Source organism: Lycium ferocissimum, chromosome 1 (genome assembly GCF_029784015.1).
Source record: "Lycium ferocissimum isolate CSIRO_LF1 chromosome 1, AGI_CSIRO_Lferr_CH_V1, whole genome shotgun sequence".
NCBI classification, from domain to species: domain Eukaryota; kingdom Viridiplantae; phylum Streptophyta; class Magnoliopsida; order Solanales; family Solanaceae; genus Lycium; species Lycium ferocissimum.
The window spans coordinates 56,043,866-56,065,592 of NC_081342.1; the positions used below are offsets into that span (position 1 = coordinate 56,043,866).

Consider the following 21,727-nt stretch of genomic DNA (forward strand, 5'->3'; position numbering starts at 1 on the left):
TTTAAAAGAGAATGGTGAGCTGCGAAGTCAACTTGACGTCGCTCGGGGTCAATTGGATGCCCAGAGTCGTGAAACACACAAATTTGAGACCCTTCTTCGAGAGGCGAAAAAGCGGCTGTCGGAGTCCGATGACGCTTCTATTCTTAAAGCCGAGGTCGACGCCGTCAAGGCCGATCTCAATGTAGCCAAGGCCGAACTCGAGGTGACCAAAACTGAGCTTGCCCTTGCTAGGGAAGAGAACCTCCGATCGGGGAATGACTTGGCGAATATGGCTGAGAAATATACCATCCTTCAGGTGGATAAAGAGAGGTTGGTCATGGAGGCCGAGGTTTCTTCCGAAGCCTTTGAAGAACGGATGGCTGCCATTTCTGCTCTTAGGCAAGAGCTCAATGCTCTTAAGGCCGAGTTCGACAGGTTGATGACCGAGCGCTCTGCAGAGAGAGAGATTCTGAAAATGGCCCAAAAGGCGGCGGATGATCAAGCCAAGGTCGTGGAAAACCTGACCAACCAACTGAACCAGTCATTGGCAGCCCGTCGCCGGATCCAAGATCAAGCTGTTGCTAATGTCCAGGCGGCCACTGATTGCTCCGTTCTGAAGGCCGAGCATATGAAATGGCTGACTCGGGTTCACACTCTTCGTGAGATCCAGGAGCAAGGCCTCGAGGGCATTGGAGCCAAGATCGCTCAGGCCGAGGAGATGGAAGCCAAGACGGATAAGGCATTTAATGGTGAAAGCTCCGGGGATGACCCCTCGAACTCTGAAGATCCGGCCTCTTCGGAGGAGGAGTAGATAGGCTTTTGTGTTTTTGGGTTTGTTTTTATATTTTTGGGTTTTGGTTCCCCGTGTAAATTTTGAATGATGCCGATATATATTTTATATATATATATATATATGATGGTTTTTATTTATGTAACCTCTTTTCTTTTGATGTTTGGGTTGAATATAATGTGGATATTTTCGGACCGAATTAAGCTCATTCTTAGAGCAATGTGGGCTTATCCATTGAGCCTTACTAACTTGAGGCCATTTTTCGGTCATTTATGTTTTTTATGGGCCTTATTTTATGCTCGTGAATTCGGACGTCTCCGAATCCGTATTGGGCATTTTAGGCCGATATTTTTGACCTTAAATCAAAAATTTTTGATGGTGCTTAGGCTTAGTTCGAACTGTTAACGCCTTTGTGTTTGCATCGAGCTTAATTCTCTTGGAATTTGTTTGGGCTCGTAGTTTATTCGTCTTATTGTAGCGGATAGTCCCTTGCAAAAGGGAGTATGTGGAAACACGAACGGTTTGTGTTTTGATTCGATATTGAAATTTGACAGTGTCTAAACCGAAGTGTTCTTCTCATTTCATAATTACGGATGGTTACAGATAACCTAAGGGCATATGTTTTGCTTTTGCCGTAACAAAGAATGAATTATCCGGGCACGACTCATTCGGTCGTTTGGCCCTTACAAAATAATCTATTCGGGCACGACTCATTCGGTCGTTTGGCCCTTACAAAGATAACCTAACACAGAAACCCTTCAATGCCCTCGGTACATCTCATGGGGCTATATGCTCTAGTCCCTCAGTGTTTATGTTTGAAGTATGAGAAGAAAAACACTATCGTTGTTACCGGGGAGTCCCCAGTCCCGGCTCGTGGCCAGTCTTCGACATTTTAAGTAACACGCTGTATGTTGTTGCCTCATTAAAAACCTTGCCGGAAAACCCAAGTTGGGACAAAATCGGGCTAAGGGAAAAAGAGTGCAACACGTGTTTTTCGACCTAAATCCGGCGATCACAGCTTCGTTTGTGCTACTGCCTGCAAGGGTCAAATAACATGTTTAAGAAATTCACTAGAGTTAAAGTTCGTACCTTAGCAATAGTATCTCTTCAGGTGTGCTACATTCCAATTGTTCGGCACCTGTTGTCCGTCCATTGCCTCGAGCTGATAAGACCCTTTGCCCGTTATTCCGGTTACCTTGTACGGCCCTTCCCAATTTGGCCCAAGTTTTCCTTCGTTGGGGTTCTTCGTATGCAGTGTTACCTTTCGAAGGACTAAGTCCCCGATTTGGAAATGTCGGAGGTTCGTCCTTTGGTTGTAGTACCTGCCCATTCGTTGTTTTTGGGCTGCTAGTCGGACTAAAGCGACTTCGCGCAATTCCTCCGTCAAATCGAGTTTTATAGCCATAGCTTCGTCATTTGATTCTTTTGTGGCGTATTGGAACCTGAAGCTGGGCTCGCCTACTTCCACCGGGATTAGAGCCTCTGTGCCATACACCAGAGAAAATGGTGTTTCCCCGGTGCTTGACTTCGGTGTTGTTCTGTATGCCCATAATATCTCGGGGAGAACTTCTTTCCATCTACCTTTAGACTCATCGAGACGCTTTCTCAAGTTCTGAATGATGGTTTTGTTCGTGGATTCTACCTGTCCATTTGCATTCGGGTGATACGGAGTTGACATTATTTTCTTTATCTTCAGTCCTTCGAGGAAATCGTTTACCTTGGCTCCTATGAATTGTCGACCGTTGTCACATGTGATCTCGGCCGGGATGCCGAATCGGCAAACAATGTGGTCCCATATGAAATTGATGACCTCTTTTTCCCGGACCTTTTGAAATGCCTGTGCTTCAACCCACTTAGAAAAATAGTCAGTCATAAATAATATAAAGCGAGCCTTACCTGGTGCCGAGGGTAAAGGTCCGACTATATCCATCCCCCATTTCATGAATGGCCATGGGGAAAGTACCGGGTGAAGCAACTCGCCCGGCTGGTGTATCATCGGGGCGTGTCTCTGACATTGGTCGCATTTGCGGACGAAGTTCTTCGCATCCTCTTCCATATGATCCCAATAATAACCTGCTCGGATCAACTTTCGGACCAACGAATCTGCTCCGGAATGATTGCCGCACGTTCCCTCGTGTACCTCTCGCATTGCATAGTCGGCTTCGTCGGGCCCTAGACATCTGGCGAGGGGGCCATAGAAGGAACGTCGGTATAGCCTACCATCAACCATGTTGTATCTCGCTACTTTAGTTCGTAGTGCACGTGATTCCTTAGGATCCGTTGGCAGCTTCCCATCCACCAAATAATCTATGTACTTATTCCGCCAATCCCAAGTCAAACTTGTTGCGTTGACTTCGACTTGATTGTTTTCTATAACCGAACTCATCAACTGGACAACTGTGCCCGAGTTTAGTCCCTCCGTTTCTACCGAGGAGCCCAAGTTCGCCAAAGCATTTGCCTCGGTGTTTTGCTCTCTCGGGGTATGTTGTAACGTCCATTCTTTGAACCGATGTAGAACCACTTGAACTTTTTCCAAGTATTTCTGCATTCTATCCTCTTTTACCTCGAAAGTCCCATTAACTTGGTTCACGACCAGGAGGGAATCGCATTTTGCTTCAACGACCTCGGCGCCCAATCCCCGGGCTAACTCTAAACCTGCAATCAAGGCCTCGTACTCGGCTTCATTGTTAGTCAATTTCAACAATGCTTTTATAGACTGACGTATAATATCTCCGGTCGGACTTTTTAGCACGATACCGAGTCCGGACCCCTTTACGTTGGATGCACCATCCGTGTGTAAGGTCCAGACCCCTGATGTTTTTCCCGAGGTTAACAACAATTCTTTTTCAACCTCGGGTATCATCGCGGGGGTAAAATCTGCCAAGAAGTCTGCCAAGATTTGAGACTTTATGGTTGTTCGGGGTTTGTACTCGATGTCATACCCGCTGATTTCGACCGCCCATTTTGCTAACCTACCGGATAATTCTGGTTTGTGCATTATGTTTTTTAATGGGTAGGTAGTTATTACGCATATGGGATGACATTGGAAGTATGGTTTCAACTTTCTAGACGCACTTAACAATGCTAAAGCAAGCTTTTCCAAGTGGGGATAATGCTTCTCAGCGTCTCCTAAAGTTCTACTAACATAATAAATCGAAAATTGCGTACCTTTTTCCTCTCGGACCAGGACACCGCTTACCGCGATCTCGGACACAGCCAAGTACAAGTATAACTGCTCGTCGGCCTTCGGTGTGTGCAGTAGGGGCGGGCTTGACAGATATTGCTTCAATTCTTCTAAGGCTTGTTGACATTCAGGTGTCCATACGAAGTCATTTTTCTTCTTGAGTAGGGAGAAGAAACGGTGACTTTTGTCTGAGGATCTGGAAATGAATCTGCTTAAGGCCGCGATTCTCCCGGTCAGCCTTTGTACGCCCTTCACATTTTCGACCACCGTGATATCTTCGATGGCTTTTATCTTGTCCGGGTTAATTTTAATTCCTTGATTTGACACCATGAATCCTAAAAACTTGCCCGACCCAACTCCGAAGGCACACTTCTCCGGATTCAGCTTCATGTTGTATTTGCGCAGAACATCGAAAGTTTCCTGCAAATGCTTTAAATGGTCCTCTATTTCCAGGGACTTAACTAGCATGTCATCAATGTAAACTTCCATCATTTTTCCTATCTGTTCTTCGAACATTTTGTTAACTAGGCGTTGATAGGTGGCTCCGGCGTTTTTTAATCCGAAGGGCATTACATTATAACAATAAGTCCCATACCTTGTTATGAAAGATGTTTTCTCCTGATCCTCCGGGTTCATTCGGATTTGATTGTACCCGGAGTATGCGTCAAGAAAACTTAGCAGAGCGTGTCCGGCCGTCGCATCTATCATTCGATCGATGTGAGGCAAAGGGAAAGAATCCTTCGGACACGCCTTATTCAAATCTTTAAAGTCGATACACATTCTAAATTTATTACCTTTCTTTGGTACGACTACGACGTTGGCTAACCAGTCCGGGTACTTGACCTCCCGGATGGACCCTATTTTTAACAACTTTGTTACCTCCTCTTTGACGAACGCGTGTTTGACCTCTGACATTGGCCTTCGTTTCTGTTTTACCGGGGGGAAACTCCGGTCCAAGCTTAATCGATGAGTGGTTACTTCCGGTGGAATTCCTGTCATGTCTAAATGGGACCATGCAAAACAATCCGAATTAGCTTTAAGAAATTCAATTAATTCACTCTTGAGCTCCGGGATAAGTCCCGTGCCCAGGTATACCTTTCTTTCTGGGAGATGAATAAAGAGGACAACTTGTTCCAGTTCTTCTATTGTTGACTTCGTTGCATCAGATTCGTCTGGCAGCACGAAGGATCTTGGTATGCCGAAGTCATCTTCCTCTTCGGCCACCGCATTCTGTGATTGCTATTTGGCCCTTTTGTCCGTGTCTGAATTCTTAGTGCGGCTTACTGTTGGGTCCTTCGGTGCGGGTTCTTTTGGTGCTGCTTCCTCGACCGCGAACATCTCTTTGGCGGCTGGCTGTTCTCCCCGGATTATTTTTATCCCATCGGGGGTTGGAAATTTCAGCATTTGGTGTAATGTGGAAGGTACTGCTCTCATCATGTGTATCCAAGGTCTCCCGAACAAGGCATTGTACTTCATTTCTCCATCAATGACGTAGAACTTTGTGTGTTACACAACTCCGACTGTGTTCACGGGCAAGGTGATTTCTCCTTTGGTGGTTTCACAGGCCATGTTGAACCCGTTCAAGACCCGAGTTGTTGGTACGATTTGATCCAACAGACCCAGTTGTTCGACGACCTTCCATCGGATGATATTTGCCGAGCTACCTGGATCAATTAAAATACGTTTAACGTGAGTTTTATTTATAAGTACAGAGATTGCTAGGGCATCATTGTGAGGTTGGGTGATGCCTTCCACTTCCTCATTGCTAAACGAAATGAATCCATCCGGTACGTAGTCCCTGCTCCTTTTTTCCCTCGTGATAGAGAACTTCGTCCTCTTCATGACAGGTCCTCGAGGTATTTCAACCCCGCCAATGATCATGTTGATTATATGCTGAGGCTCCTCCGGCTCAACCTTTTTGTTACCTTCCCTGTTCTTATAGTTATTTCTCCCTCGTTCACTCAAGAATTCTCTGAGATGACCGTTCTTGAGTAACCGAGCTACTTCATCTCTTAATCCCCTGCAATCGTCGGTCCGATGTCGGTGGGTACCATGATAGTCACATATCAACTTTGGATCCCACTGTGAAGGGTCGGTTCGGAGTGGTCTTGGCCATGTTGCTCCTTTTATCTTTCCAATAGCCGCCACCAGAGCCGATGAGTCGACATTGAAATTATATTCCGACAACCTAGTGCTTTCTCCGGTACGTGAGATTGCAGCGGTGTTGTTTTTGTACTGGAGGCCTCTGCTAGACGAACCTCGATCAATCTACCTGTCTCCTCGGTCGATCCGCCTGTCTCCTCGGTTCATGCTAAGACCGGGGTTACTTCTACTTTTCTCCGACCGGAAGCCGGACCTTACCGACCGGTAAGGATGATACCTGTCCAGAGGGTTGTATTCCGGCTCAAACGTCCTTTTTGATCTGTCGTTCTTTGTTCGGGTTACTGGACCCGGTGGGAGCCCAAGCTGATCATCCTCTACTCTGATTTTTGATTCGTATCTGTTATGCACATCTGCCCAAGTCGTAGCACTGAATTCCAACAAATTCTCCTTCAGTTTGAGGGATGCGTTGGAACTTCTGGGATTAAGTCCCTTCGTGAATGCCTGGGCGGCCCATTCGTCAGGAACCGGAGGTAACAACATTCTTTCCTGCTGGAACCTGGTAACGAACTCTCTGAGTCACTCGTCGTCCCTTTGGAAAATCTTAAATATGTCCGCCTTCCGTGCTTGTACCTTCCGTGCCCCCGCGTGAGCTTTCACGAAGGCATCCGCAAGTAACTCAAAGGATGGGATGGAGTGTTGGGGTAACGAACAGTACCACTGCATGGCTCCTTTGGTCAAAGTTTCACCAAACTTTTTCAAGCTTACTGACTCGATCTCATCGTCCTCGAGATCATTCCCGGCTATAGCACATGTGTAGGCAGTAATGTGCTCTTGTGGGTCGGTTGTTCCGTCGTACTTCGGTATGTCTGGCATTTTGAATCTCTTCGAGATCAGCTTTGGTGCGGCACTCGGAGGGAAAGGCCTTCTCACAATGTATTTGGTTTCTTGTCCGGTGAGGATCGGAGGCGCTCCCGGGATCTGGTCCACCCGGGAGTTATAGTCATCCACCTTTTTCTCGTTGGAATCTATCCGTTTGGTCAAAGCTTCGAGCATTCTTATCATCTCTGATGACTCGCCAATGGCCGGCCTGTCATGACTGTCGCCGACCTCCATTTCCCTTCGAACTGGTTCTGACACTCGGTCCGGTTCTGGTGCCAACGCATCGCTGAGATCCCTTTGAAGTCGTACAATGGCTTCTTGCTGTTGCTGCATGGTGATGTGGTGTTCCTGCAAAAAATTGTAAATCACACGTAAATTAATTTCCTCCCCCTCCCCTCCGGGGGCTCCACGCCTATCCGCTCCATTAGCATTCGGATTTTGGACGAGCTGGTTGCCCACGGGATCAACGGCGGATGTGTTGTTGGGTGGTACCTTGTTGAGGTTTGCGTTGTGCTGGCTAGATTCATATTTGTTGAGGTGAACGGAGTGGCTTAGGTTTGACATGATCCTTAAATCACAAAAATGAACAAGACAAGTAAAGGTTGTCTAGTCAATAAGCTGTCACTATTATCCTTAGCCCCACGGTGGGCGCCAAACTATTTCCCCTCAAAAGAGAGCAACAATTGAATTTGTACGCGGTTTAAAGGATATGTGACCGGGCTTGTTAACAAGATAAAACGAATGATCGAAAAATATTGAGAAGTAAAAAATTAACATAAAATTAAAAAGAAGATAGCCTGTGTAATGAAGACGAGCAACGGGTCTGAGTAGGAGAAGGTTTTATCTCCCTGCTTGGATCGAAAATAAACTAAAATAGAAGAAACTTTGCTAATATCGGGCCTTTACTATGAAAGAGATTTTTATATGTTAATTTCTAACTTGAGATGGAGAGAGAAGATGCCCTCTACTGGGGCTGTTACATATGCATTTATAGTGCTAGTGTCCTATTCTAACTAAATGACACGAGCTTCAACGTGGGTAAATGGCTTCGAAAATATCGGACACGTCTGTTAAGGGCGTGAATTTCGGAGATAAGCCAGCAAAAGTATAAACTCAGATTCAGACTTATCTTCTCGGACTCCCTTTGCGCAGGTTCGGTTTGTTCCCTCCGTCTTCTCGATCGGGACAACGTTCATTCAGAGGAGTCCGACATCGATTTTTTTCCAATATGGCTTCTAAAATAAATTTGGTGAATCAGAATCATTTTTGGACTGAATTTCACTTTCCGCTAACGTGCTCATGTTATGGGTCTCTAATATCCTACTAGAGCTATTGTTGAATCCAAGTCAAAGTCTAACCTAAAAAATACCGAGTAAAAAAAAATTAAAAAAAAATAAAAACGATTATATTACGCAAGCTGCTTAAGTCAAATTATGAAGGATACTTTGATTCAATAACCTAATGCAAACAAACTTACTCTTGAAACCAACTAATGATAGGATTTTTATAGTTTAGTGAAATTGTAAAGTTCTATAATCCTATACTAATTGCACCTGGACAATCACACAGAACAATAGAATCCTACATGTTATAGAGTTTCAAAGCCATATCAATCCCATATCACCTCTAGATAAAGAGCTATTGCATTCACGCTAACGCAACACAAAACACCTATACATCGATTTCTTTAGAGGTAATCATTTTCGTCTCTTTTACTATCATATTTTTTGGTAATTATATGCATTCACTGCAAGAAAAAAGATATTTGGCAACAAATTTTTTTTTTTTTTTTTTTGTTGCTATAGATGAATTATTATTGCAAAAAGTACTTTTGGCAACAAAAAAAAAATTGTTGCATAAACTTTTCCCAACGGCTGTTATTGCAACGACATGCAACAACTTTTTTTTTTTGTTGTCAAAAGTACTTTCTGCAACAATAATCAATACTATGGCAACAAAATTAAATTGTTTGGCAACAAAAAAGTTCGTTGGTCAACACTAAAACTAAGTTGTTGCCACATATTAAATTTTTTGTTGCCATTTCTATACTTTCTTGTAGTGATTCTAGTTATTAAATTTGTCCACATCTTTATTAGCTTTAATTTGTGTTTGCATTTGTATTTATGCATGCGTGGAAGGGATATGTGTTGATTTAAAGATTGAAGGGGCTCTAGGAATATAATCTTTGTTCTCGGTCTTCTTTTCTTGATTGTATGTTCATGTGTTTTTTCTTCTTTCTTATATTCGAGATTGTTTCTAAGCTAATTTCATTTATTTATTGCAATAGGTTGTTTTTCGAAGAGGAAGATATAAATATTTTAATTACTGGAGAATAGTTTTATTTGTGGCATCAACGGTCAACCGAAGAGAATAATTGAGGAAGTTAGAAGGAATAATTGTTGGGCTAAAACGGTCCAAAGATACTCTTAACATGATGTGATATTGTCCGCTTTGGGCCAAGCCCGCACGGTTTTCCCCAAAAGGCCTCACATCATTAAGAGTATCCAACATCTTAAAAGTAGCTCATTTTTCTTTTCAGCTATCAATGTAGAAATTTGTTTGCACACCCAACAATCTCCCCCTCGAACTAAGTTCCACATGGCTCATTACCATAACTCACGGGTCAGAGATTCAACATGTATGTGTGTCACCCACATCGTTAGAGTATTTACTGTCACCGAAGCCCAAAGGTTATGTATGCGTCTTCAAAGCTACGGGTAAAGGTCATAAACCGGCTCATAGACGGGCAAAGGCACTAAGCCAGACCCCACGCCACACTCCGCCATCTTTATACTCATTCCGCCAAACCATTGGCTCTGATACCAGTTGTTGAGTTAAAACGGTCCAAAGATACTCTTAACATAATGTGATATTGTCCGCTTTGGGCCAAGCCCGCACGGTTTTCCCCAAAAAAGGCCTCACATCATTAAGAGTATCCAACACCTTATAAGTAACTCATTTTTCTTTTCAGCTACCAATGTGGTAATTTGTTCGCACACCCAACAATAATACTTCAGCTAATCTCCTATGTTGTTAAACAGAGTTAGGTCGGTAATGTGTGCTTGTACGATTACATTTAAATTCCAATACCTCATGAAGCACTTTTTACATATTTTTCGTTGTTGTTTGTGTTAGATGGATGACATTATATGTGGTCATGTCATGGAAAATCAACAACTGTAATTTGATTAGTTAGAGCACTTAAAAATGTGTAAAGCCATTCCCTTCGTCTTAATTAGTCACAACCGGAGTAAGGCCAACTTGATTCCTCTATTGAGATTCAAAAAAGGTGGTACATAGATCTCCTAAAGCACAATCTAGAGGCCAATGTAGTTATAGTTTGGCCATCGCAACCGGAAGTAAATAATGTTTATGATATCCTATAGAAAATTATGATCCTTACCAGCCACCAACTTATGATAGCCTAAAATAGTAAAAAATTATGTAACTTATTTTCTTGTATAGGAAATATATTATTGCTTTAATACAAGTCAGTTCGCATGATCTTACTTGATAACTGTTTTGAATTAATCTTCTTCACTGTAATTAGTGGATTAATGTTTAATAACCTATATCATACGAAATTAGCAACTTTATGAAATCAAGATCGATTTATTTTTAGTTTTCTAATAGTTAACAGAGAGGTTACAATGGAATTACAATATAATACAATGGGATTACAATATAATACACTAGGATTATAATGAATATGTTTTTTTTCATCATAATGAATATCTGCTATTTAAGACATTGTCGAAATTTAAAACTTTTTAAAAAAAACTTTAGCGCGCCAAAATCCAATTTAGGGATCTAAGGTTTCAAAAACATCAAATATATGAGTCTACATGTTGAACAGCGAAAATATTCAGTAATATCAATCGTTCTTTATATCCTTCAAATATTAAATTTCGATCTTCAAAAGGAAAGTTCCACGCATGATGAATAGTACTCTTTAATCGTTAGCACTTTATCTAATAATAGAGTCCGGAGCCTAAATGGCATAAATTTGCCACAAAAAAACCAAAATGGTATGCCTTTTTTTTTTTCAAACCAAAATGGGTATTTCGTTGGATAACCAACGAAATACCCGCATCTTACTGTTCATGCCCGAATTATTTCAGTCAATTTTTTTTTTTTTTTTTAATTTTGGTGCATTTCGTGAAATGCTGAACGAAATGGCATTAAATTTTTTTTTTTTTAATTTCGTTTATACAAAAAACGAAAGTAAAAATAAAAATATTTTTTGGCCTATTTCGTTGGACTACCAACGAAATAGGACAAAATTTTTTTTTTTTTTAATTTCGTTTTTGTTAGCCAAATTGTTAGCCAAATAAAAAATATATATATATATATATGCTTCAAGGGAAAGTTTGCCCCCTCCGGCAGACTTTTAGTTGTGTTCAACTAAAAGTCTGCCGGAGGGGGCCGACTTTTAGTTGTGTTTAAGTAAAAGTCACGGGAGGAGGCAGATTTTTAGTTGTGTTTAAGTAAAAGTATGCCCGAGGGGGCGGACTTTTAGTTATTCATACAAGAACCATACATATTGTGCATAAACTATAAGATTTTATTATAGCCAACCAAACCAAACACGTAATGTTGATAACCAAATTCATATCAACTTTTCAACATTATTATTATTAAAATTGTACTCGGTTCTACACGTAATGGGCATAAAAGTTTGCCCATTAAATTTTGCCTTATAAGGCAAACTTTTGTTATACCTTAAGGAAAACTTACGCCTTATGGGGCATACTTTTAGTTATGTTTTATGGGACACACTTTTAGCTAAGGCATTACTAAAAGTTTCCCTTGAAAAGTTAAAAAAAATATATATATATGCTTCAAGGGAAAGTCTGCCCCCTCCCCACTTTTAAGTTGTGGGAGGGGGCGTACTTTTAGTTGTGTTTAAGTAAAAGTCGCCGGAGGGCGGACTTTTAGTTGTGTTTAAGTAAAAGTCCTGCCGGGGGAAAGAGACTTTTAGTTATTCATACAGTAACCATACATATTGCAGACAAACTATATATATATATATTTCATTCATGTACCAATGAAATAGGATGAATATATATATATTTTTGTTTCTTTTGATGAGTATCCAATCTCCACATATATAAAGATTGAAATATTGTAAAAACATGAAGTAACTTTGAACTATATGTAAAGCAATTTTCTTAGAAGGACAAAAGAAGAAAGAACGAAACGAGAGAGTGGAAGTAACGTCGATCGCAATTGTTGCCAATATGGGTTGTCTGTGTCTTCCATAAGAGATAGGGCTTCCATTATTGCCATGGCACCAACTAATATTTTTGTACTTTATGATCTGATACGTCATTTCTAGTATTCCACTTCCTCGACGGTAGGCAAATACTTATCCGCATTGAGTGGGAAAATGTTATTCATTGAGATTGGATACTCATCAAAAGAAACAAAAATATATATATATTCATCCTATTTCATTGGTACATGAATGAAATATATATATATATATAGTTTATATATATATATATATATATATATCGTATGAATAACTAAAAGTCCGCCCTCCGCGAGACTTTTACTTAAACACAACTAAAAGTGCCCTCCGGCGGACTTTTAGTTGAACACAACTAAAAGTCCGCCGGAGGGCGGACTTTCCCTGAAGCATATATATATTTTTTTTAACTTTTCAAGGAAACTTTTAGTAATGCCTTAGCTAAAAGTGTGTCCCATAAAACATAACTAAAAGTATGCCCCATAAGGCGTAAGTTTTCCTTAAGGTATAACAAAAGTTTGCCTTATAAGGCAAAATTTAATGGGCAAACTTTTATGCCCATTACGTGTAGAACCGAGTACAATTTTAATAATAATAATGTTGAAAAGTTGATATGAATTTGGTTATCAACATTACGTGTTTGGTTTGGTTGGCTATAATAAAATCTTATAGTTTGTCTGCAATATGTATGGTTACTGTATGAATAACTAAAAGTCGCCCCTCCGGGGCGTACTTTTACTTAAACACAACTAAAAGTACGCCCCCTCCGGCAGACTTTTAGTTGAACACAACTAAAAGTCTGCCGGAGGGGGCAGACTTTCCCTTGAAGCTTATATATATATATTTTTTTTTTTTATTTGGCTAACAATTTGGCTAACAAAAACGAAATTAAAAAAAAAAAAATTTGTCCTATTTCGTTGGGATTTGCATAACGAAATAGGCCAAAAATATTTTTATTTTTACTTTCGTTTTTTGTATAAACGAAATTAAAAAAAAAAAAAAATTTAATGCCATTTCGTTCAGCATTTCACGAAATGAACCAAAATTAAAAAAAAAAAAAAAAAAATTTGACCGAAATAATTCGGGCATGAACAAGAAGATCGCGGTATTTCGTTGGTTATCCAACGAAATACCCATTTTGGTTTGAAAAAAAGGCATACCATTTTGGTTTTTTTGTGGCAAATTTATGCCATTTAGGCTCCGGACTCTCTAATAATAGGACTTCTAATCAACTAAAACTTCGCTGACTTCGTAATTTAGATGTTGGTAAATTACTACCGCCACAAACATACGTTAAGTTAGTGACTCCAACTTAATTAAAGATCCATGTTCTGTGTCCTACTTACGTTCCATACTAACCAGCATGGAAATAAGCACTTGGAAAAATGTATCGACAGGGATAAGGATACTTTCTTTAGCCCATACATGTTTACTTATTGAAGGACATTTAGAGCATTTTAATATTATTAAAGTGTGTCATTTGCTTCCTTGTCCACTATCTTTGCATTGACCATCCACGTTAGGAGCATTATTTCTCTAGTTACTCATTTGAGTAAATGGATGAATGTGGACATAAGTTCCTTCGAAATTTTCATAACCACTGTTTATTACTCCTACACGTTGATGGCTAGTAATAGTCACTTTATTTCCTTTGTAACCTTCTAGTCATTATTCTCCATTAACTCAATATTCATTCACATTCTTCTTGTAACCTCTAAACAATAATTCTTCAATTTATCTACCTCCTTTACTATCCTATTCATATCAAATTAATTCAAGGATGATTTTCCTAGCTATAAATAGTTAGTCATCCTTAACTTGAGGGGTGTAGAGAAAAATATATACTTTGGAGAGTTCTTGAAAAGTAAGGAAAAAAAGAGAGTTTATTAGTTGAAGGAAGGTGTTCTTCTTTTTAGTGGAGCTTTGGACTCAACATCTTGTCCAGAGTTTGTTGAGTTGTACGACGTGATCGGGCTGTTGTATCCTGGAGGGGACAAGTCAGAAAGATTCTTCTTCGGGACCGATAGATTTTGCATGATGGGCTTGAATCTCCTTAAAGAGAGTGAGATATCCGCGCCTCAGCCGAAGATATTTTTATTTCTTCATTTTATTTTTCAATTGTAATTGTAATATTATTGTATTTTCACCAACAATTTTAAGGAGATTCATGGCTACAATTGAAAAATCCGCAGATGTCAAAGTGGGAGATCTTAACAAGCCATTTCGATTCAACGGGACTCATTTTAAGAGATGGAAGGGTAAAGTACTTTTCTACTTAAGTCTTCTCAATGTTTCTTATGCGTTAACTGAGAAGAATCCAAATAAAGTAGACAACTCTTCCATGAATGATGAAGAACTTATTTCTCTTCAAGAAAAAATTGAAAAGTAAGATGAAGATTCATATAAGTGTCGGTATTATTTACTTAATTGTCTATCAGATAATTTTTATGATTATTATGATAGAACTTACTCTACTGCAAATAAAATTTGAAAAGCGTTGCAGAGTAACTATGATACCGAGGATGCTGGAGCGAAAAAATATGCTGCTAGTAGATTTTTTCGTTTTCAAATGGTGGACAACAAATCAGTGGTAGATCAAGCTCAAGACTTTATAATGATTGTTGGAGAGCTTAGGTCCGAGGAGATCAAAATTGGAGATAACCTTGTTGTTTGTGGCATAATAGATAAACTTCCACCTTCATGGAAGGAATTTCAAAAAACTATGCGCCACAAACAAAAGGAAACCTCTCTTGAGACGTTAATTATGCGAATCCGCATGGAAGAAGAGGAAAGGGGCCAAGTGCACTTTTGCAAACGGAAGAAAGCAACTTACAACCCATCACAAATAAGGTAAATTTAATTACTTCAAATAATGCTGCTCCTAATTCTAACAAAAATACCTCTATGAAGCCTAAGAAGAAAATATTCAAGAAAAATAATGGTAGACCTCCCAAGAAAAATAATGGTGGTAACAACCAAGCACAAAATCAACAAGCACAAAATGGAGGACCATGCTTTGTCTGTGGCAAGAGTGGGCATATTGCTCGATTTTGCAAGTTTCGAAACGTGGTCCTACACCTTATCGGCGAACGTTACCGAAGAGCCACTTGTGGCGGTGATACAGACATAAATATGGTTGAAAATGTTGATGGATGGTAGGTTGATTACGGTGCAAACCGTCATATGCTCGGCTATGACAAAGATTGGTTCAAAGTGTATACTCCATTTGAGGAGCCCCAAAACCATCATGCTTGGTGATTCTCACACTACTCAAGTGCTTGGAAAGGGAGATGTCGATTTGAGCTTTACCTCAGGAAGGGTGTTAACTTTAAAAGATGTACTTTTTACTCCTTCCATGAGAAAAAATTTGATGTCTAGTTTTCTTCTTAATAAAGCAGGCTTCAAACAAATTATTGAGTCTAATCAATATGTAATAGTGAAAAAAGGTATTTTTGTGGGAAAGGGATATGCTTGTGATAGGATGTTCAAGTTGAATGTTGAGATGAATAAAGTTACTAGTCCTGTTTACATGTTTTCTTCTACTAATTTTTGGCATACTCGTTTGTGTCATATTAATAATCGTTATGTGGGAATCATGAGTAGTCTAGAATTAATCCCAATGATTAAAAAGGATTTTGAAAAATGTGAGGCTTGTAGTAAAGCCAAAATCACAAAAAGGCCTCATTTTCAAGTTGAAAGAAAAAGCTGAATTGTTAGAGTTAATTCATACTGATATTTGTGAACTTTGAGGAATTTTAACTCGTGGAGGAAATAGATATTTTATTACTTTTATTGATGATTTTTCTAAGTATACATATGTTTTCTTGATGAAAAATAAAAATGATGCTTTTGAAAATTTTAAAATTTATCTCCATGAAGTGGAAAATCAGTTTGGTAGAAAAATAAAAAGAATTAGAAGTGATAGAGGCCGTGAATATGAGTCTAATGAGTTTAATTCTTTTGTTAGATCATTGGGAATAATTCATGAAACTACTCCACCTTATTCTCCTGCGTCTAATGGTGTAGCGAAGAGAAAAAATAGAACTTTAGTTGAGTTGACAAATGCCATGCTTATTGAGTCTAGTGCACCTCTAAATTTTTGGGGTGGAGCTATTTTAACTGCTTGTTATGTATTGAATCGTGTGCCTCATAAAAAGACTAAATTAACATCATTTGAGTTGTGGAAAGGTCACAAGCCAAATTTGGGATATCTAAGAGTTTGGGGTTGTCTAGCTTATATAAGACTAATGGATCCCAAAATAAGTAAATTGGATAAAAAAGTTACTACTTGTGCTTTTCTTGGTTATGCTTCAAATAGTACAGCCTATAGATTTTTTAGTCTTGAAGATAATATAATAATAAAATCAGGAGATGCTATTTTTCATGAAAATAAATTTCCATTTGATTCTAAAAATAGTGGAGGTCATAGGACTAACGAAAATATTTTATCACTACCTAGCTCTTCTACTTCTGTTTTGAAAAATAAAGAAAATGATGATTTTGAGTTAAGAAGAAGTAAAAGAGCTAGAGTAGAAAAAGATTTTGGTCCTGATTTTTATGTTTTTAATGTTGGAAATGACCCTCTCAATTTACAAGAAGTTTTATCTTCACATGATGCTATTTTTTGGAAAGAGGTTGTAAATAATGAAATGGAATCACTTATTTCCAATAAAACTTAGAAGTTAGTTGATTTACCACCGGGTTGTAAAACAATTGGGTGTAAATGGGTCCTTAGAAAAAGTTAAAACCGGATGGCTCGTTGATAAATATAAGGCTAGACTAGTTGCTAAAGGTTTTAAACAACTAGAAGGCCTAGAATTTTTTGATACTTTTTTCTCCGGTAACTAGAATTACATCCATAAGGCTTTTAATTCCTATTCTTTGCAGCTTTTTGATTTGCATATTCACCAAATGGATGTAAAACTGATTTTTTAAATGGGGACCTAAATGAGGAAATTTATATGGAACAACCCGAAGGTTTTGTTGAAGCAGGCCAAGAAAGCAAAGTGTGTAAACTTACTAAATCCCTATATGGCTTGAAACAGGCACCAAAGTAATGGCATGATAAATTTGATTCCTGCATGATTGAAAATGGTTTTAAAACAAACGAATGTGATAAGTGCATTTATCACAATTCTTGGAATAATTCACATGTTATTGTCTGCCTCTATGTTGATGATTTATTGATCTTTGGCTCTAACATGAATGTTATTGGTGAAACTAAAAATATTCTTAGAAGCCATTTTGACATGAAAGATCTTGGTGAGGCAAATTTAATTCTTGGAATAAAAATTACTAAAACATGTGTTGGAATATTCCTTGACCAGTCACATTATGTTGAGAAAATTTTGAAAAAATATAACTTTCTTGATTGCAAGCATGTTGTCACTCCTTTTGATTCAAGTGTTCACTTGTTTTCTGTTCAAAGTGAAAATGATGTGATAAATCAAAAGGAATATGCTAGCTTAATTGGAAGTTTGAGATATGTGACTGATTGCACTAGGCCTTGTCATGCCCTATTTTTAACGGATTAAAACTAGTTCACAACTTATGACTATGTTTCCTCTGGTTTTATAAATTTTTCAGAGTCGCCACCTAATTTTAGGAAAATATTAGGAAACCATTCGTAAAAAAAAGTAAACTCCATTTTTAGTCTTTGAAACCTGTGAGATTCTAGGTAAGGGTTTTATTTTACCCCGAGGGGGAGGTATTAGGCATCCCTCAGAGCCTGACCGAGGACAGTCTTTAAACTTACTTTAGTTAACGCTAGAGGGGGATTATTATTTCTTATTTATTATCACCTATTTAAGAATTGCGGAAAAGAAACTACTCTCTCGAAATTATTTGTATATATATATATATATATATATATATATATATATATATAAAGGGGTTTTAATGTAATTATGACTATGCGTGCGAATGTATATTTATAGAGGAAGTAGTTAATGCTAATGTATGCATGAGAAGATTAAGTATAAATATAGTAATTGTGTATCGGTGTATATGATGTAAGGTATGAACATACAGATATCTTTTTTTTTATTTTTTTTTATGAGGAAATAATATGTACATAGGGTATGTTTATCATATGTAAAAAATAGGGAAAAACACACTCAAACTATCTGGGGTGCCATAACATGACTTTGCGGGGTCCTATGACCCCCCGGACTTATTTTTTGTGTATTATTTTCGCTTTCAACCGGTGACCCGGACTAGCAAGTGTAGCTACTCTCCTTCGGCGCGTAAGAGATGATAAAAACTATATGGACCGGTGTATATTTGCCACATGGCCGTCCAAATAACGTTTTTAATTCCCCAAATCCAATCTTAAATCCCCACAAACGGCTAGATCTTCTTCTCTTCTTCCACATTGAGTTCTTCCCCAAATTTTTTGGTAAATTTCTTCTCTTCATGTTTCAATTCTTACCCAAGATTGGATTCTTACAATTTCTTTCCCCAAATTTTCGATTAAAATTCGGGTTAGCTATGGAAGAAACAAGATTGGATTTGAATAAGCTTTGTATGGACAATGAAGATCCAATGTTGAATGAGGAGGTGCGATGCAGTCATGGTGTGTTGCTCCCATTGAAGACTTCCTGGTCTGACAACAATCCCGGAAGAAGATATTGGTCTTGCCCCTACTATGGTTCGAAGAAGTGTAAATTTTTTCGATGGAGGGATCTTTCCAAAGTTGATGAAAGATCGAAATACATTATTCCAAAGTTGGTGAACAAAATGAAGGAGATGCATGGAGAATTAGCTTCAAAAGAGAAGAAAATTAAGGAGATGGAAGAAGGATGTGGAAGTTCCGAAATTGCCGAGATGTTGAAAGAGATTGAAATGGAAGAACAATCTGTCTCAAGTGATATGAAAATGAAGGAGATGGAAGAACAATCAAGTGTGATTAAACGGGCGAAATTGAAAATGCAAAAGAGATAAAATCGAAAAAGAAGGGGATCAACAACTTTAGCTCTAATTTGATTTTCACATTTTGTATCTTGTTTTGTTTTGGTATTTGGATCAGTTGGTTAATGCGAGGAAATTCTTCAACTTGTCATGACCAATTGCCTTAGTGTTTCTTGTATTTTTGAAGTTGAATGGTTTAGTTTTGTGCTTGATGTTAGGTAGGCGTGCTTGGAAAAATGTCTTTTGTGTTGTGGTTAATGTTAGGTAAGAACTACTTTTCCATTTTATTTTGTCTTGTGGTTAATGTATGTTAGGAATCCTTTCTAGTTTTCTTTTGTTTTGTGTTTAATGTAAGTTTGAAATTGATGAATGAAATCCCTTTAATTTAGAAATCAAAGGTGTTACATGTGCTCCAACATAAACCTTGCTTAAATTGAAAACACGGAGACCAGTCTAATCTATTTCTATGATCTCCGTTTTTTTTCAACAAGGAAGTGTATCCGGTCTCTAGCAGACGACACAGCCTTGAAACACAATATATCCCCGTCCCGAATCCGTTAGCATCTATAAATTCTTTCCATCCTTGATAGAGCCGCGTATGAGCACCAACTTTGTATTTCATTTTGTATGAAGTTCGGGTTCGAACCCCGCTCGTGCATAAAATAAAAAAATAATTTCGCAAGGCAGATCGGGGAGTGTATGCCGGATCCAAAGATACAATCTTTAAGAAAAGTTAAAGTTATGCCGGATCCGGCATAACTAAATGTCCGCCCTCAAGACAAAACGCCCTCAAAATAAGTACTTTTAGTTAAACATAACTAAAAGTCCGCCGAGGGGGCATACAAAATTTAAACTTTGCCTTATAAGGCAAACTTTTTTTTTTTGGTTGAAAGTCTATTTTATTCCATCCAAAAAACTTTTACAGCATAATACTTTTCCATGTAACTTTGGTTTATATGCTTGAAAAAATACATATATATGCCCTTATCTTCAAGGCAAAGTTTGCCCATAAGGCATAAGTATGCCCCCATCGGCATAAGTTTGGTAAATCCTTAACAAGTTTATGCCGATGGGGGCATACTTTTAAAGGGCAAACTTTTATGCCGGATCCGGCATAAACTTGTGAAGGAATTATCAAAGTTATGCCGGATCCGGCATAAACTTGTGTAAGTGAAAGCCTATATTTATAATGTCTTTTGCAATAAATTCCCCACTACTTAACCCCCAACCACCTTAGCTGTTTTTGACCACCTTTAAATCCGGTCAAAAGCTTGACCACATTTGGTTTGCAACATTAATTTTGTTCAAAATGCTTGACGTATTTGGTGAGCAACATTAATGCGATTCAAATGCATGACCAACATTTCACTTGGTCCATAAACTAAGTTTGAAAAAGAAACAGCTTGCACCAACATAGGTTGCACATGGATCAAAGATACAATCTTTAAGAAAAGTCCATAATAAATGTGTGCGATTTTCAAGACAAAGTCCGCTCCTCCATAGCGTACTTTTACAAAGATAATACTTTTCCATGTAACTTTGGTTTATATGCTTGAAAAAATACATATATATGCTTCAAGGCAAAGTTTGCCCATAAGGCATAAGTATGCCCCCATCAAAGATAAGTTTGGTAAATCCTTAACAAGTTTATGCCGATGGGGGCATACATTAAAAGGAATTATCAAAGTTGTGCGGATCCGGCATAAACTTGTGTTGAAAGCCTATATTTATAATGTCTTTTGATATTCCGGGACCGGACATTAAATACCGATGTTATCGCTTGAAAGAGACAGACTTAATAATAGAAACAGACCTCGCTATATATAAACACTTGCACCAATATAAGTTTGTACAAAAGTAGTGCATCACATTCATGATGATGCAACATTCAAGTGCAAAGAGTAGCATAATGTCACAAAACAAGCATCTAAGCCACAAACTACTTTAGTTTGTTTATGAACCGCAAAAACTAACAACTACATTAACTTGTTCTACCAACTACCAACATATTAACACTACTTTCATGGATCCTTTGTCTGCGAGTTCGGGGTTCCGTCACTTTTTTCCTTTTATTTACCCTCATCTCTTCAAGCCGGCTTGATGTCATTCGCTTTGCCCTTCCACCTCACTCCAGTCCTTGCTTTGTGACCAAGGTCCCCAAGAACATCACCGACCTTATATGCTTTCTTGGAGCAAAGATCAATTATCCTACTACTTGGCAAGCCATGTCTGTAGACAAAGCAAAACAATTGTTTATAGTTAGTAAACTCACTTGCAACAAATATACCCAATCCAACAAATATTTCAGCTCTTACATTGTATGTTGTAAATCCATTTTCTGCGACAAATATACCCATTCCAACAAATCCTAGGCCTTTTGTAAGGGTAGTTCTTCCTCTTTCATTATCAACACGTTACACTAGAAGCTTGAGAGGTTTTTCTTGGTCTTCCCTCCTCACATTAGGGCGAGAAGAAGAAAGTTGATCGGGTGCATTGGTCGCAACAAAGTGCAGCACTAGAAGCTTCAGAGGTTTTTCTTGGTCTTCCCCTCCTCACGTTAGACTGAGAAGCAGCAGGTTGATCAGGTGCATAACTTGTTGCATTTTCAAACCATTTAGCACTAATGGTTGTC

At 38.6% G+C, this 21,727-nt stretch overlaps 1 protein-coding gene across 1 annotated transcript; it reads right to left on the reverse strand.

The window, feature by feature from the left end:
* Positions 1 to 5,459: 5,459 nt before the first annotated feature.
* On the reverse strand, positions 5,460 to 6,596 carry LOC132065515 (uncharacterized). Its single transcript, XM_059458942.1, has 2 exons — positions 6,334 to 6,596; positions 5,460 to 5,973 (listed from the first exon to the last, which is right to left on the reverse strand). The coding sequence occupies exons 1-2, from the start codon at positions 6,594 to 6,596 to the stop codon at positions 5,460 to 5,462; spliced, it is 777 nt and encodes a 258-aa protein (XP_059314925.1).
* Positions 6,597 to 21,727: the final 15,131 nt, after the last annotated feature.

Bases quoted from the DNA above. Each gene is read 5' to 3' on its own strand.
- LOC132065515 (XM_059458942.1), bottom strand. From the start codon at position 6,596: ATGTTGTTACCTCCGGTTCCTGACGAATGGGCCGCCCAGGCATTCACG. The intron at 5,974-6,333 runs GTATCATCCTTA...CGACGATTGCAG, and splicing joins GAATACAACCCTCTGGACAG to GGGATTAAGAGATGAAGTAG.